Raw genomic sequence first — 16,086 nt, 5'->3', positions numbered from 1 at the left:
AAGGGCTTTTTCCCGATTTGTGCCAAGTTAAGCATTGGGACATGAAGTGGCATGAAGTCATTGTCAACTGGGTGAGTCACAGACCCTGAGTAATCTCCAGGTTTGGGTAGGAGTTCTGAAGAAGCTCACTCGGCTGCAAGGAAAAGGCCTCTGGTCTTGATTTGAAACTGAGCCTTCAGCCCATCCAAGCTGGGAGCTGGCAGGCACCAGCAGTCAGGGGCCCCCTTATCTGGTTTTACCAAGATATATATATAAATACCCCCCCAACACATGTTCTAAACACCTTGTTGCCAAAGCCATGGTTTTATTTGTCTAAAGGGCAGACTTGGGAGAGTGTATTTAATTTTACTTCCGATCAATATGTGATGGATCCCACATGCGATGGATTTGTTTGAGCCAGTGTGTATGTGTGGCTCTATATTAGTTCCGTGTATCTATTTGTATGTGTGTGAATACGAATGTGAGCGTGCATTTATCTGTTCCTGTATGCAGGTATGTTTGTATGTATGAATGTGTGCGTGTGTGGTGTAAGTACATAACTGAATCTGTGTGTGTGTATCTGTAGTGGGCACGGCCCATGCACTCATTCCCTAGCTGCTAAGGGAGCCCACGACTCACCAACAAGGGTACAAAGGTTGGCCCCCGTGCCTCAGGCAGCACCCACTGTGTGCTACAGGTCATGCTGCAGAACCCCCTGGGAATGTGGAACTGCACTGCAGCTGAGCCCAACCTTTGCTCAGCTCCCTCCCGCCCTCTTCTTTTCCTCCTCCCTTTCCCCTGGGAGCCCTTGCTCAGTACATCCATGCATCAGAATCCCTGTCTCAGGATCGGCTCTAGGCAGCCTGGTCCAAACCAGTACTTTTTTACGCATGTGTGTTTGTCTATGCAAATGCACACGTACACATTTGTATGTGAATGTGTGTGCCCATATACAAGGAAATCTAGGAGGAGCTGGGAGAGCAGGCAAGCTGGAGGAAAAACACTGATTTTATACTGGGGGAAGATAAAGGAATCTCAGACATAGAGTGTGAGACACCTGCTTCAAGAGCGGAACATTAAAAAATGCTTGAGGTGTAAATGTATTTCTTTTATTAAATCAAAAAGAAAGATACAGCGTACATGGTATCAGTCAATCACATGCTACGTTTGAATTACATCTTAATCGACTCATGGTCCTATTTACTCCTCTGTATGAGTATTAAAGAAAACTCAGATATTTGAATAATCTGTAAATGTTTATTAACAGGGGTTATGGGGAGGGTTTTATCAGAGCACATCCTGAGAACATTAGGAAATTACAGACAGACTTGAGGTAAGTGTCAGACAGAACAGATGAAGCAAGCCCCTCAGCCATCTGAGAAAATTAATGATGTGTGATTGCCGGGACACAATCTTTGTTAGGGACACAGGATTAAAATGGAGCCCCGGACGCCCCCTTGTGTTGCCAAAGAAACTTGCAACTTCATTTATTTGTTTTGTTTTGAAGTTGGAATCCTCCTTGTCACTGAGCCTCGGAAAGCAATTGTTTCCCCAAATCATTTCAAGCCCTCTCCAGTCAATCTTCTCCCTCTCCTCAGCAACTTTCAAGGGCCCTATTTGAAAAACAACTCTTATTCAATCCCCACACATTCCCGTTCCAGGAAATTGGCAACCTCCCAACACAGAGCCCATGTTCTCCCTCCTTGAAATGTGAACTTAAACAAACAGATTTTCATCTTTCCTCTTCAAGCTTAGAGGATGAGCCTGTAGTGACTACAAAGCTTAATTCCTTCCAGAAGGCATTTCTCTCCTGCACCATACTCATCACTGCCATTTGTCGTAACTTAACCAGAATGCATTCCTCCATGCCCTCCTCCCCCACCCTGCGCACACATCAACTCTTCCTGACTAGTTAACCGGCTAAACCTTCCTCACAGTTATTTCCCAGGAAAGATTGGACCAGAGACGTAAATAATACACCTCAATATACAACAGCTCAGGCTTCATTTGTAGGCAGAATTTCATTTGATGGCCATCAGAAGGAAAGATATGTACACGGAGGGGGTTTGGGGGAGGAGATGGAGTAGGGGGAAGGCATCACGGTGGCAGGAGGAGTTGGTGAGAACTTGAGCGATTTGTTTACTTGGATTTGCCAACTGGTCCAATGGATACGGGGTCTGTTTGCACTTGAGCATCCGACATCCGCTTTGGTCCCTGGAGAAAAACACAAAGAAGGTGCATCCTATTGAAGATGTGTAATAGCAACAGCAACCACTGCCATTTATTTAGCGCTTACTCTGTACCAGGTGCTGTGTTCAAGAAATACACCTGACTCGTGGGTAGCGGATGAGAATGGTCTCCAATCAGACATCCAAGTTCAACGCCCCGTTTTATTACTTTCTAGCTCTCTGAAATCTGGGACAAGTCACTTCACTCTTTGTGCTTCAGTTTCTTTATGTTTAAAAGGGGGCTGATACAACTTATCTCAGAGGGCTGTTCTAAGATAAAGTGAGTTCATACTTGCAATGCACTTAGCACAGTACCTGGGGAGTTGAAAACCCTCAACAATTATAGCTCGCTCTGTCACCCTCTCTAATCACTTTCTAAGTGCACTTTTAATTTTCTTACAGAACGTCTGAAACACTGCCTGAAACAATGTTATTTGTCTAACGTCTGTCTCCACCAGAATGGATGCTCTGTGCATTGTCTGCTGTATCCTCCACACCTAGCAAGTGCCTGGCACACAATAGGTAGTCCTTTGTATTGACTGAATGCGGTTGGATAAACTCTACGAGTCAAGTACTATTATTACTGTTGTTATTATTATTTTACCTTTTCTGCCAAGTATAATTTGCAGACAATAACATTAACCCTTTTTGTGTACAGATCTATGATCTTTGACCAACTCAAGTAGTCATGTAACCACCACCAAAATCAAAATATAGAGCAGTTCAATCACCTCCAAACCCTCTCTTGTCCCCGTGTCGGCAACCACTACCCCCGACCCTGCAGCCGCTGATCTGTTCTCCATCCCTAGACTTTTGTCTTTTCCACGATGTCCTATCAATGGAATCACACAGTATATAGCTCTCGAGTCTCGCTTCTTTCATGCAGCAGAATGGATGTGAGATGCATCCATCTTGCTGCCTGTATCAGGGATACAATTACTGTTGGCCCTATTTTACAGTATAGTGACTACAGTCTAGTATAATATGAGCTAGTAGAGCGTCGATAGTGTATATAGTACTTCGCTGTCCATACAGTAAAGTATATAGAGTGCTGCCTATCGTATGGAGCAGAATATGTAGTGTATATAGATAGGATAGTGTAGTGTAGAGTAGCATAATGTAGGGGAGGGTATGTTGCATAGTATCTATAATATGTACATAGTGAAGTCTAGTATAGTGAGTATAGCATATATACAGTAAACATATAGTATAGTGCACCACGGTATGTATTATATAGTATATATAACACAGAGGGTAGAGTATGGTGTATATAGTAGTGTACAGGATGGGTAGGCTAGTAGAATAGACTACAGTAAAGGGTATATAGTATAGTATACACACACAGTGTCAGGTGACAGAATGTAGTAGAGTATACATAGTATACAATGATATATAGTATAGTATGTACATTTATCAAGCCTCTAACTATATGTAATACGCTGCTGCATTAGTCTTTGGGAACATCAAGATGACAGGACAACATGGCATATGGAAATCCCGGGCTCAGGAGTCAGCCATAACTGGGTTTGAGGACGGCTCTGCTCCTCTCAGGTAGTGTGACCTCTGATCAATTAATTCCTTGTCCCGTGAGCCTGTTGCCTCATCGGTCCATGCATGGGACTGGTCTTACAGCTGGGATCACACCTGGTCCCCACAGCACCCCGGAAGTCGACTCCATTGTCACTTACAGAGCAAAGGAGGAAGCTCAGTGAGGGTAAGTCACTTCCATCGAGTTCTCCACTAGGATGTAGGGGATCCAGCTTCTGTGTCCCGTTTCCCTGAATCCTGAGCCGGTCTCCGCAGCGCTAAGCCATTCCCGACCACCCCGTTTCCACTGCCTGATGCGTGGATTAAATCACAAACTCCTCAGGACACAACGGTGTCTTAGTCATCTCCACAGCTTTACAACCTAGGGAGGGGCTGACTAAACGACTCACAACATAGTTATTCCCTCCTGACAAATTAAAATGTGCCAGGCTTTGTTCTAAGGACACTCTACAGCATCTCATTTCATCTTCATGCTAACCCTGTGACATCAGTACTATTCGCCCCATTGATAGAGTACCTGAAACTCAGAAAGGTGACTTGTCCAAAGTCACATGGCCACTAAGTGGTAAAGCTGGGGTCAAATCTAGGAACAAACTTCCAGGTTTCTAGGGCCTGGAGTGAGGCTGCTGTTTTAGTGTGAAAGCTGCCATAGACAATATGTAAACGAACGTATGTGGTTGTGTTCCAATAAAACTTTATTTACAAAAACAAGTGGTGGCCCAATTTGGTCCATGGGCTGTAGTTTGCAAAGCCTTGGTCTAGCCTTAACATTATTGACACTTTAGGCTGAATACCTCTTCTTTGCAGGGGACTGTCCCATGCACTATAGGACATTTAGCAGCATCCCTGGTACCTGCAATGTCCCAATAGCACCTACTCAAAGTTGTGACAATCAGGGTTGTCTCTGGACATTGCCAAATGTCCGCAAATCACTCCTGGAATGGAACTACTGGTTAGATCCATCCTATTAGATCCTGGAATTTCATGGATAAGGAGACATGAAGAGAACACCCCAGGGTCCTCTGGCAAAAGAAACCGACAGCCACCAATAAAGAGAGGCACTGGAGCTCTAAGCTCAGAACCTTTCTGGAATGCAACCCTCCCCACGCTAGACAGCGCCCACTGCACCACGGCTTGGCAGGTAACGGCAGGCCACGTCCTTACACGCAGGCTCCCCTCACATGCCTGCCTTCTGCCTCCTCGCCCTTCCCACCCCTCCATCCTGTACTTGACTGTCAGCTTCAGCCCACTTTCCCTTGAATCCGAGATCTGATTCTACTTGTTTCTCCTTTTGGTTTATGATTGGTCACCTTGCTTATCATCTGCGTAATGACCCTTCAGACTCTCCTTGTTGGCCAGGATTTACCTGATCCCAAATATAATGACACATTTTCTAGTGTCGTATTTCACCCCATCCACCCTTTCACTCATTCAACACACACTTAAGGAGTGTCTACTATGTTCTAGCCACCACGCTGGGGAGGACAGCGCTTCTGCCTGTGACCGGTAAGGTCACTGCCCTCCCAAAGCCAATAGTCTAGGGCAGGAGACAAAGAAGAACCAAATAGAAATAAAGAAGCACAAAAGATTAATCATCTAATGTCTGGCCTCCACTCAGTCCCGACCGGGCTTCTCTGGAGGGAAGGAGCTAAGTTTTAGTCACCTCTGTATACTCAGCCCCCAGGGTCAGGCTTAGAACAATTTCCCTGATTTAAATTCTCCAAGGCTCCCTTTGGCCATAGCCGAACATGGATGCTTCTTGTGCTCACCTGTCCCTGTCACGACCTCCCTGTCCTTGCATTCTCTTACCTCTCCAGCACAGCTTCCACTGCGTGGAACGCATTCTGCCTCCAGACCTCCCCTTACCACCGCCTCCCACCAGCTAACCTGAAATCCCACATTTCCTCTGAGATGCCTTCCTTGACGTTCCTCTTAAACCCAAGGCCAGGCCACATCCTCACACACAGGCTCCCCTCACATGCCTGCCTTCTGCCTCCTCGCCCTTCCCATCCATCCATCCTGTACCTGACCATCAGCTCTAGACAGCATGGCCCACATTGGCCTGGCTCTCTGTGCCTGGCACAGAGCCTGGCACACAGTAGGTACTCCGTAAATATCGTTTGACAAATGTCCTCCAGCCCCTAGGCCGTTGGTCCCCTTCCGAAGTGGGAACCACACGCCTGGCCCGAGAGCCCAGGAAGGAGAGGTGAAGGGTCAACCTACCAGGCCCTTGAAGAAGCCCCCGAGGGACTGCCGCCGCTTCTCAGGTCTCTTTTGGGGCTTGTCTCCGCCCTGCAGTGAGTTCGCCTCCACCACAACCGGCTCGGCACATGGGGCCGGTTCTTTGGCTTCCTGCTTTTTGCTCTTCTGCTTGTTTATCTCAGCCGTCGCCTTCTTGTCCTTTGAGGAGCCCTCTTTCCCCTTCTGGACTGCCCCAGCCGGCTCTGGCTCTGGTGGTGTGATGGCCTTCTCTGTGGAGTCTGCTGTCTACAGCAAGTTCAAACAAAATGCATTTTAGTGGCTGCAAGACAACTCTCAACAGCAGGTGAATAAATATGTTAAAACAGAGATGTTCACATGTTGGATGGTGTCTACATTTTCAGGAGTCCTGGGTAAAATGAAAAAAGAGAAAAGAAAAATGTGCCAATGCTTAATTATGGCACAAGGCCACAGTAGGGGACACTTATTTATTTATCTAATGATTCGTTAATTAATTTTGTGCATTCCCAGCAAGCATTCTTTCCTCCTTTTCTGGTACCAGAAGCTGGGTTTCCCTTGGGGAACCACTCTTCTTTCACATGCATTCCTTGGCTTTTAGGCAAACTAAGTCCACCCCTGGACAAGGGCATGTGACTCAGGCCTGGCCAATCAGAGCATTGCATGTGAATGGGCTGCTGTGATTGGTTCAGGGTGGCCAGGCAAAGAAAAACTGAATGAGAGTCCTGCTTCCTTTCCATTGGGTTTGAAGATAAAAGCCTGGAGCTTCCAGGGCCACCGCCATTTCCAGAAAGAATGCTTGAAAAGCAAGCCAACACAGAGGAGAGCAGAGCTGAGAGATGACGAGAGGGAGGGAGAAAGTGCCCCCATACTGATGGCATTGTGTATGCCCCTGGATCCAGCTGTTCCTGAAGCCCTCTCAGGGGCGTGCAGCTTTAAGAGGGTTTCTCCACTTGCAAACGCATGTGACTCTTTTCCTGGGGGTGGCTATTCTTTTCTTTATGTCTGTCTTGATTTCAGGGGTGAAACTGCCCTTTTGTTTCATGAAACAGTGATAAAAGATGATGATTGTTTTACTTTTAGTTTTGAACTTATACATTCTTTTGTGCTAAAGTGAAATAAATGTTTACAGTCCTATTTGGTTCCTACAATTTGGAGGGATGAGTCTGTAAAATCCAAAATTCTAGAAAATGCTGGGTAACTTACAGATAACAAAAAAAAATCTATTAAGAAGTCAAAGCCTTTCACCCATAATTTACTTAAACCAAAAGCCCACCCCTTAGAAATAAGTGAGAAGACAGAGGAGATTGTCCAGTTCTGAGGCCTCCCCAGGTTGCAGCTCCCAGGGTGGGGGGCAGAATTCCTTGGAGAAAGAAGCATTAGACATCCGGTGTACCCCAAGAAGCTGTTCTGTAACAACATGTCCTGAATATCTCTGTCAGATGCCTGTTGCCAACATTGTAGCGAATGCTAAGATACAGATATCCAAGTACAGCAGACAGCCCCGAGCAGATACATTAGAAGGAGCCAGAAATTCCCACCACAATGCTGCTCAGAAAGTCCGGAAACCAGTGACCCTGTTCAAACACCCCATTAACTGTTTCTGTTGTGTGGAAGATTTTAAGAGGACAGTGAGTGGGTAAGAGCTTAGTGTCTGGAGTCAAACGGACCTGGTGTGGTTCTAATTCCATCACATCCTTGCCGTGGGGCCTAGAATAAATTGTTTGCTCTCTCAGCCTCCTCACCTGTATGGGGGTAATAAAAGGAATCATACTTCATGGTGTCGGGAGGATTAAATTAGCTAGTAATGGAAAGCCTATATGCCACGGAGTTTGGCCCATGTGAAATGCCAAACATAAGGGGACCGATTGTCTTGGTTTGTCTGGGAGTAAGGGGGTTCCAGGACATCTGACTTACAGTTTTAGAACCAGGCAAGTCCTGGGCAAACTGTTCATCCTGGCTTCACACTGCCAGAGGTGACTCTTTCTGGGACACTGTGAGTTTCTGAATGCCTGGTACAGATGAGGCACTCAGGAAATACTTGTTGAATGGAGTCCCCTGTGACATTTAGGTCAAGACTTGTAGGAGAGGAAGGAGAAGAAGGAAGAGCATGTGTGACAGCCTTGCAATAAGAAACAGCGGAGGGACTGCGGCTCACTCATGCTTGTATCTGCAGAGCCCGAGTCAGTGCCTGATATGCAGTAAATGCCTAACCTACAGATGTTAATGAGTTGGCTGTGGTTGAGAATTGCGTTGGAAATGAGGCTGGAAAGAGGCGAGAATATGCCAGCTAAACCCACCACCGAACCAAATTTACAGGTCACTTACTTGGTAGCTGGAGTCTTTCCCATTTATTTCTTCTGAGTGGGTGATCCCTCCATTCCCTTTCACTGACTAAAATAACAAACAGACAATGGCCTTTCAGCTACCATAAGCACAACAAAATGGAGAATGCGAAAGAAGTTCTGAAATGGAGGGCCACAGGCATTCATATTGAGATTTGGGATCGAGACAAATGAAGACCAATTGGAACTATATTACTTATGAGACATACAATTTCCATGTGGTCTGTACCCAAAGTCTAATTAAATTCAAGTGTTGGCCTCCAAAAATAACAACAACAAAAACAAAAGTCCTGAACCCTGGGGTTAGGTAATTCTGGGATGAATAAATGATGATGAAAATACTAATGTTGGAACCAGGAGGTGATTGAACATGTTGAATGAATGAATCAGTGAACAAACAGGGGTCAAAAGGTACAAACTTCCAGTTATAAGATAAATAGGAACTAGGGATGTAAGGTACAGTGGTAACTATAGTTACCACTGCTGGATGGTGTAAATGAAAGTTGTTAAGGAAGTAAATACTGAGTTCTCATTACAAGGAGAAATTTTTTTTCCCCATTTCTTTTTATTGGATCTGCATGAGATGATGGATGTTAACTAAACTTATTGTGGTAATCATTTCACAATATACGGATGCAAGTCAAACCTTTATGCTACACCCCTGAAACACATGCAGTGATGTATGTCAATTACATCTCAATAAAACTGGAAAAATATAAACATTAAAATGGATAAACTAACAATTAAATCATGGTAGCCTTCCATTGGTGACTGCTAGCGGTAGTTGTTTTATTGTATTTTTACCCCCTAGTGGGGAGATGCGGTATGTGGAACATTCCATTTCCCGCCTTTTAGCGCCCCCCTTTGGCCAATGGCATCACTGACAGGGCTACATGGAGTTGAATTCACTGCTTTGGCTCCTTAAACCCAGACACTCTCAGGGTTCTACAGTTGTGATCGCGGGACCAGCAGCTTCAGCGTCACCTGGGAACTTGTTAGAAATGTAGATTCTTGAGAACGACTCCAGGTCTACAGAATCAGAAACTCTGAGAGGTAAGGCCCAGTACTCTGTTTTAAGCAAGCCCTCCAAGGGATTTTGAGGCACCTTTGAGTTTAAGCATCCGTTAAGCTAACTGGCGGTAGACAAATGGTATCTGGAGTTGCAACCGTGCATTTAGTAACGCTCTATGCTGGAGAACGTTTAGAAAAAGAAATGGACTCTCCTGGTTACTATTTCTCTCCCTACAACCAGCTCTGTCAGCCTCCCCATCTCACTCAAAGGTTTTGTCACTTGGGGATTTCATTTGGCCTCCAGAATTCAGGCTGTGTGGTAAGAGCCCTTCCTACTCACACACGTTGCCCAGTGTCCTTTAGAATATAGTGGCATGTCCACATTAGTCAGCCTTTGGGGAATGTTGAATGACCACCGTTGCCCCTTAAGAAACAGATTTTTTATCTTCCCTTTAGTTGTTTCCATTTGGTGTCCCTTAGATATTCTGTCAGAGTAAGTTTTAAATTTGCTTTCTTTCTTTTCTTGTTGTTTCAATTACAGTTGACATTTAATATTATATTAGTTTTTCCCCCTCCCTTTCTTTGCTCGCCCCTGGAGGAGAATTTGGATTGAATCAGAAAGCTCTCTCCCCAGCCATGGACCTAGGTTGGCATCCTGAAATCAGACCCTCAGGCCGTCAGGGGGATCATTGCAAAAAGTTCAACCTTTAAAAAACACACACGAATATCTCAAGCTTTTCTATGATTTTTCTCTGTTGTTCATTTTGAGGCATATAAACCTGTATTTACGCAAAGGTGACTGTCGGCTGAGCTTACCTAGGGGTTTTATTAAGTCCATCTGAGGTCCTTTCAATGACAATAGTTATTAAGAATTCCTCCCTCCCTCCCTTTCTTTCTTACCTCCTTCCTGTCTCCCTCCTTTGTTTTCTTCCTATCCCTCTTCTCTCGTCTTGGCAGAGCCCTCTTTCAAAGTCAAATTAGAATAGTTCATGTTGGGCTCTGTATTCAAGGGACCATGACCACAGAAGCTTATTTTTTCTAGCTGTCAAAAATAGCAGTTACTGTTGAAGGAGACTAAAATTCTTTCAGAGGCTATTTAATACTTTAAAGAACAGTCTGAAGACTATTAAGTAATTTCAGAGATTTCTCCAGTGTGATGATACTGGCAACTGCCTTCATGGAGTGTATTCTTATTCATGAGAGTGAAAGGGGAAGCATGTCAGGGCACCAGCCTGCAGTGTGCAGATGGCATCTGGTTGTGACATCCAACCCTGGCATATTAATAAAGTCATTTTCTATTCCTTTCGTTGTGTCATGCATTCCTATAGCTTGATACTCTGAGGAATGTTTGAACCATCTCCAATATACTCGTATATCTCTTAGATATCCAAAATTCTAGTGAAAATGTTTGGTGGTCAGTTCACATTTCTTTGAAAGGAATGAAATCTATTTTGATGGACATCTAATCCAACCAAAGTTGAGATGCAAAAGACAAAGAATTGGGATGACATTTTAATGGAGTGTGAGCATATCAGCAAGATTGTTTACTAGATCAGCCTCATTACAACAAATTCAAGGAATAGGACCTGCTAGAAATTTCCAGGAGAAACAAAGGCTGTGCGTCCAAGTTTTGTGTTTTCCCAAGATCCTCATTGGAAATGGAATTGGGCAATTCAGACAAAATTATACAGCAGAGATAAATCTCATTTTAGTGACAAGTATATTCAGAAAACGATGTCCCAGCTTTATGTAAGTCATGTATTAATTCTCTCTTTTGCCTTGCAATTTCAGGTGAGTGTCATTTTAGGTAATTTCAGGTAAACCCAACACATAAAAGTGATGTTTCCACAGAAAACATTACTACTGTGTAAGAGAATCACCAGAATGGAGCTATGGTTGTTCCACCTCCATTTACTCTCAAAGCAACCCCGCTGCCAGGGGCATGGGGAGCAGAAATAACGGGTGTGAGAGTGAGCTTTAGAGTCAACAGGCGTCCGAGTCTGAGTTCTGGCTTTGCCAGTGAGCAGCTCTCTGACCTTGAGCAAGTCGCCTGCCGTCGTCTGCACGGTGGGGCAGGAAGAGAGCTTGTTTCCCAAGGTTTTCCTATTAATAATTGGGTTAATGCATGCCGTGCCCTTATCAGCACAGAGCCAGCCATGCCATTTGCAGGTAACCAATAAGTGGTAGCTATTATTATTACTATTCATAACTGAGAACAGCCAATGACTATAGAATCCCCTTTAAGGGTAGATAAAAATGCAAGCCATTGGTGTAGACAGGAATTGCCCAAACAAATGCTCCTTTCAGAAACCTTTCTTGAAAGAGTAGCTCAGTATTCATACTTAAATGCTCAGGAAAGAATTTGAGGTCGAGAACTTTGGCTAGAGAACTGTTTGTTTTGTTTTGTTTTGTTTTATAACTATTATTATTATAAGCCACTGTCCTTTTTTCCCCTCCAGATAGTAAATTTCAACAGGTTTTCTTAGATTTATCAGATTGAATGGAATCAACCCAAAACTCTGATTTCATAGCTCTCTCCTCTTTTGGGCCTTTAATTTGCCCCATATTGAAGCTCACAGTCTTTCTTATCTAAGCCTGAGAATGTTATTCTAACAAAGAATTTCTTACAAAACTAGTGATCTAAAGAGCCTGGAGGAGGATTTAATGAAACAATGCATGTGACAATAGTTTGGAGGAGGAAAGCACTTTTCAAGTACAAGATGTTATTAATATTGACAAATTATAAACCAAACCTATATGTATGTTTCTGTCTACCACCTTAACGGTTTCATCTGCCTACCTGGTTTGTGGGTACATGAAGACAGCTCTCTACCCACTCACTTTATAAAAATATACTCGCACTTCAACTATCCAATTTCTTGACATACAGTTGAATGAATGCACAGAAGAATCTCTCTCTCTTCTTTTAGGGCATGACAGATGACTTAGCTGTCCCTTGCACTTACGTTGAAAGACTGTAGGAGCCATAGGGTTTTTGTGAAATGGTATATCTACATGTGCAGAATGCAAAGTAAGGGCTTATGTGACTCTGTTTTTCTTTTTCCCCTGAAATACAATTATTTGAAATATTATATGCTTTCTATTTTTACTTTTATGAGGTTAATTTCTGGAAAGAAAAAGATTTCTTTAGAAATGAATGGGACAATGCATTTCTTTTTTTCTGAAGTCAACCAAGAGTTCCTTTGCAATGGGATGGTAGATACCTCATTTGAAGGAAACTTAAGGCAAAGATTAGAAGGTAGGAAAATCAATGATCTGATGAATAGAGATATAGATCACAAAACAAGGGTGACGTACTTGAAATTGAGTGTTCTATTGCATCAATTATTTTTAAAAAGCTGTATTTTGCTAAGAATATCTAAAATCAATTGAAACATGCCCTTATTTGGCTCAAAAAGAAAAAAAGAAAAAAATTCCATTGTGATAGGCCAGATGCTGTATCTAGTTTCAAGCCCTTAGAGTTTTTCTTTTTTTTCTTTCTTGCATAAATACAAAGTCTTTAAATTGGTTGGGAAGCTATGACATGTTACCTGAATGTGTTTCCTGAAAATAACTGCGGAAGCTGACTTCCAGGAGTCTGCACTGTGGGGATAGTTAACACATCTGCGTGAAAGTAGGGGTCTAGGGATGTTCACGCAGGTTAGTGGAGCGGCTGAGATCATGTGTGTGAGACACGTGGTGCGAGCTCACTGGATATGGCATAGAGTTAAAAATAAATGCCTGCTTCCCTCATTCAGCTTTATTCTCCATGAGGACAAGAACCATGTCCATTTCTGCCCACTGTTGTATCCTAGTGCCTGGAATATAGTGGGTAGTCAACAATTGTTGAGTAAGTGAATGCGTGAATGAAATGTAACAGGTTGGAAACAAACCAAGGAGAGCAATGGTTAATCAGAGTATGATAAATCCAGAGAACGTGATTCCATGGAGTTGTGATAAAGAATGAGGCGGCTCTCTGTCAGGGGTTGCAAACTCAAATACCCACAGGGGTAGGGCCAGTAACAGCAATGAATGAACTGGGCTGGGTGTGACAATAGGGAGCGGTGGGGATTGCGGTGAACTGGGAAACCCATGTCCTTTGTGGATTTCAATGAATCACAATGGTAATATAAGGTTATAATGAAAACAGAACAGAATGCAAGACAAGAATCATTAGGATAATTGGAATTTCAGGAGAAATCCCAACAATCATGGAAGCTTTGGAATTTGACCATTAAAAGGAATAATGTTCACGCTCCCAGGCATCACCTTTTCATGGGCAAGAGGTAATAAGAACAATGACCATTAGAAGGCTTGACACTATGGATCCACTGAGGATTGCTTCGGGAAAATGTATCCTTTTCTACCTCTGTCCCTCGCCTATGGAAAATCAATTCCAAAGGACTCTTTGGTTTCCAAGCTTGTTCCCCTAACAGTTCAGACTTACCCAGTTTCTACTGCTAGGAAATATCTCCAAGCAACATGTGATGGATAACTCTGGAGGATGAATTTATATAATATGGAACCTCATTAGAATTTAAGGGTTTGTTTGGAATGGATGCAATGGGTGGTTTAGATGTCTTTCATTCTTTATTTGGAGTCTCTTATATTTTCCTCTCTTTTAAATAAAGACGTCTCGGGTTGGTTACTTGAAAGAGGAAGTCATCCTGTTTGCTTTTTTTTTTTTAATCTCTCAACTCCACTCAGCAATAGGAAAGGTGGACCACCCTCAATGTTATGATGAGCTATTTGGGGATCCCATCTGAAATGTAGATGGTTTTCCAGAAATAGGCCAAATGTTCTTTTCATTCCTGACATCATGTAAAAATTGGTTTAAAAATCTCAAATCTTGATCCCCATTTTTAATGCCAAATTGCAGAGTAAATGGTCAGGAATCCAGATGGGCTTCCAGCCATACAGGCTGCCCACTAGTTACTTTGTGTATCTTACTCCATGAGAACCTAACAATAAAAGAAATTATTCTTGTCAACAATTTCTAACAGAGTTATTTCTAATATGCCTCAATTCCCACTGAGAAGGGTTTTGTTTTGTTTTGCGGACTAGAAAGTATTCCTTAACAGGTTGGGCCTGTGAAAATAGAGTTGCTTTCTCAAAGGATTAAATTCCCAAATACTTCTGAAAATAAAGGCACCCTACAATTAAATTCTTGTTTTTCATTAAAAGAGAATTAAACCAATGACCTTTTACATGTATTTTTTTTTTTGTCTTCCAACTGATTTGGGTTTTATTTCATTATATTAACTTTCTGGATATTTAGATAGTTAATATACATGACTCTTCATAGACACCAAAAGATGTCTGCCCATATTTTTTTCCATTCTACACAAACTGAAAGCATGGTAAATTCAACAACTAAGTTACACCTATGCGTTATTAGGAAATTATGTTGTCATTCCCTTATCTGAATGATCTAAAAGTCAGCTTTGTCCAAGTTTGTGGCACTCACATGTCACCTTCAGAATTTTCCAACTTTGACTATTTATTGCTTAATCCTTTAATAAATGCCTATGCTCTTTATGTAAATAAATGTATTTTCAAAGGAAACCGCATATAATTACCATAGTAAAAAAAAAAAAGCAGTATCATTTGTCATAAACAGAAGGAACCTTTAAAAATAAATAAAATTAAAAGCAAACAGTAATACTAACTTCTAGTAGATAATGTTGTCTGCTAAAACTCAGGACCCAAGGCCAGCTCTTTCCTCGCTACAAAGGGAGTTAGTCAGGGTTAAAGAAAGGTTAAGGAATATTAGCAATAAACTGAGACTTTCTCTGTGATTGAACCGGAAGCACAAAAGGGAATTTTCTCACTGCACAATTCATATTCCATCCATACCTCCTACAATGACATCTCATGCCACCTGTGACACCGGTCATTATTTTCGGAAGCTGACCTAGGTTTTTCAGTGTTTTCTGTGCCAGAAGCAAGTGGCTTACCATTTGTCTGAGAAATGCCATCAGGGAGTTTCTCGGTGACTTGCGGTCTTCTCTCTTGAGTTTGACTTCCGTGGGTTCTGGTGTGGCAGCTCCTTCTTCGTTGAGATCCACTGTTTGTAAGGCTGAGTCTACTTCCTCGGACTTTATAACCTCTACTGGTGATTCACACACCACCTGGATTATTTTACCCAGGAATAAGACAGTGAAAAACACCCAGAAAACATTCCTCCAAAACACGTTTTATGAAGTGGGGTCCTGGCTGCCCCTGTGTCCACATATTTGCTATCGGTTTGAATCTATGACCATTTCCACAGAGGCACATCTTCAAGATGGACCATTCGTGTCATCGAATATGCTCTCAAACAGCCAATTGCTGAACAACTGCCAAATAGACTGACCTGGAAGTGGCAAAATTCCTGCCCTATGAAGGTACAAGGCTTAGACAGGGAGTCCCATTTGGGGACTGCCCCCTCAGAGCATGCTCCAAACCCCTTCCATTCCAGTAGGCCTGCTGCTTCGGTTTGTGTGACAATCCGGAGTAGTCACTCCCTTGAGTCCAACCTTAGAGATGGCGACCATGACACCTTGCATTCCATATCCTAGTTGTCCTGCGACTGTGGAGAAACTGTCCTCTATGCAGACAGGATAGTGTGAAAGCCACTCGGCTTAACAGACCCCACCTCCTCATTAACTCGCTTCCCCACCTCACCCCAGACCAGTCATTTGTTATGGCTGCGTAACTGAAGTTCATGCTTTCAGAAGAAAAATGACCTTGGCAAGAAAGCTCTGGTTAAGTTGCTT

General features: G+C 43.0%; 1 protein-coding gene across 14 annotated transcripts in view; it reads right to left on the bottom strand.

Moving 5' to 3' along the window:
* Positions 1–1,066: 1,066 nt before the first annotated feature.
* The window catches only part of BCAS1 (brain enriched myelin associated protein 1), a 72,393-nt gene continuing 57,373 nt past the window's right edge, over positions 1,067–16,086 (bottom strand). For 7 of the 14 annotated variants that reach the window (XM_074318256.1, XM_019726060.2, XM_074318255.1 and 4 more), the window contains 4 exons: positions 15,286–15,459; positions 8,301–8,366; positions 5,979–6,242; positions 1,067–2,193 (listed from right to left, as the gene is read on the bottom strand). In XM_074318256.1, coding sequence (XP_074174357.1) covers positions 2,119–2,193; positions 5,979–6,242; positions 8,301–8,366; positions 15,286–15,459 — 579 coding nt within the window. In that variant the 3' untranslated portion in view covers positions 1,067–2,118. The remainder of the gene's footprint in view (positions 2,194–5,978; positions 6,243–8,300; positions 8,367–15,285; positions 15,460–16,086) is intronic. The other 7 variants (XM_074318259.1, XM_019726063.2, XM_074318258.1 and 4 more) reach the window with 3 other exon arrangements.

The sequence above is a fragment of the Rhinolophus sinicus genome, linkage group LG13, assembly GCF_036562045.2.
Source record: "Rhinolophus sinicus isolate RSC01 linkage group LG13, ASM3656204v1, whole genome shotgun sequence".
Classification (NCBI taxonomy): domain Eukaryota; kingdom Metazoa; phylum Chordata; class Mammalia; order Chiroptera; family Rhinolophidae; genus Rhinolophus; species Rhinolophus sinicus.
This window is presented reverse-complemented; position numbering and strand designations above follow the sequence as displayed.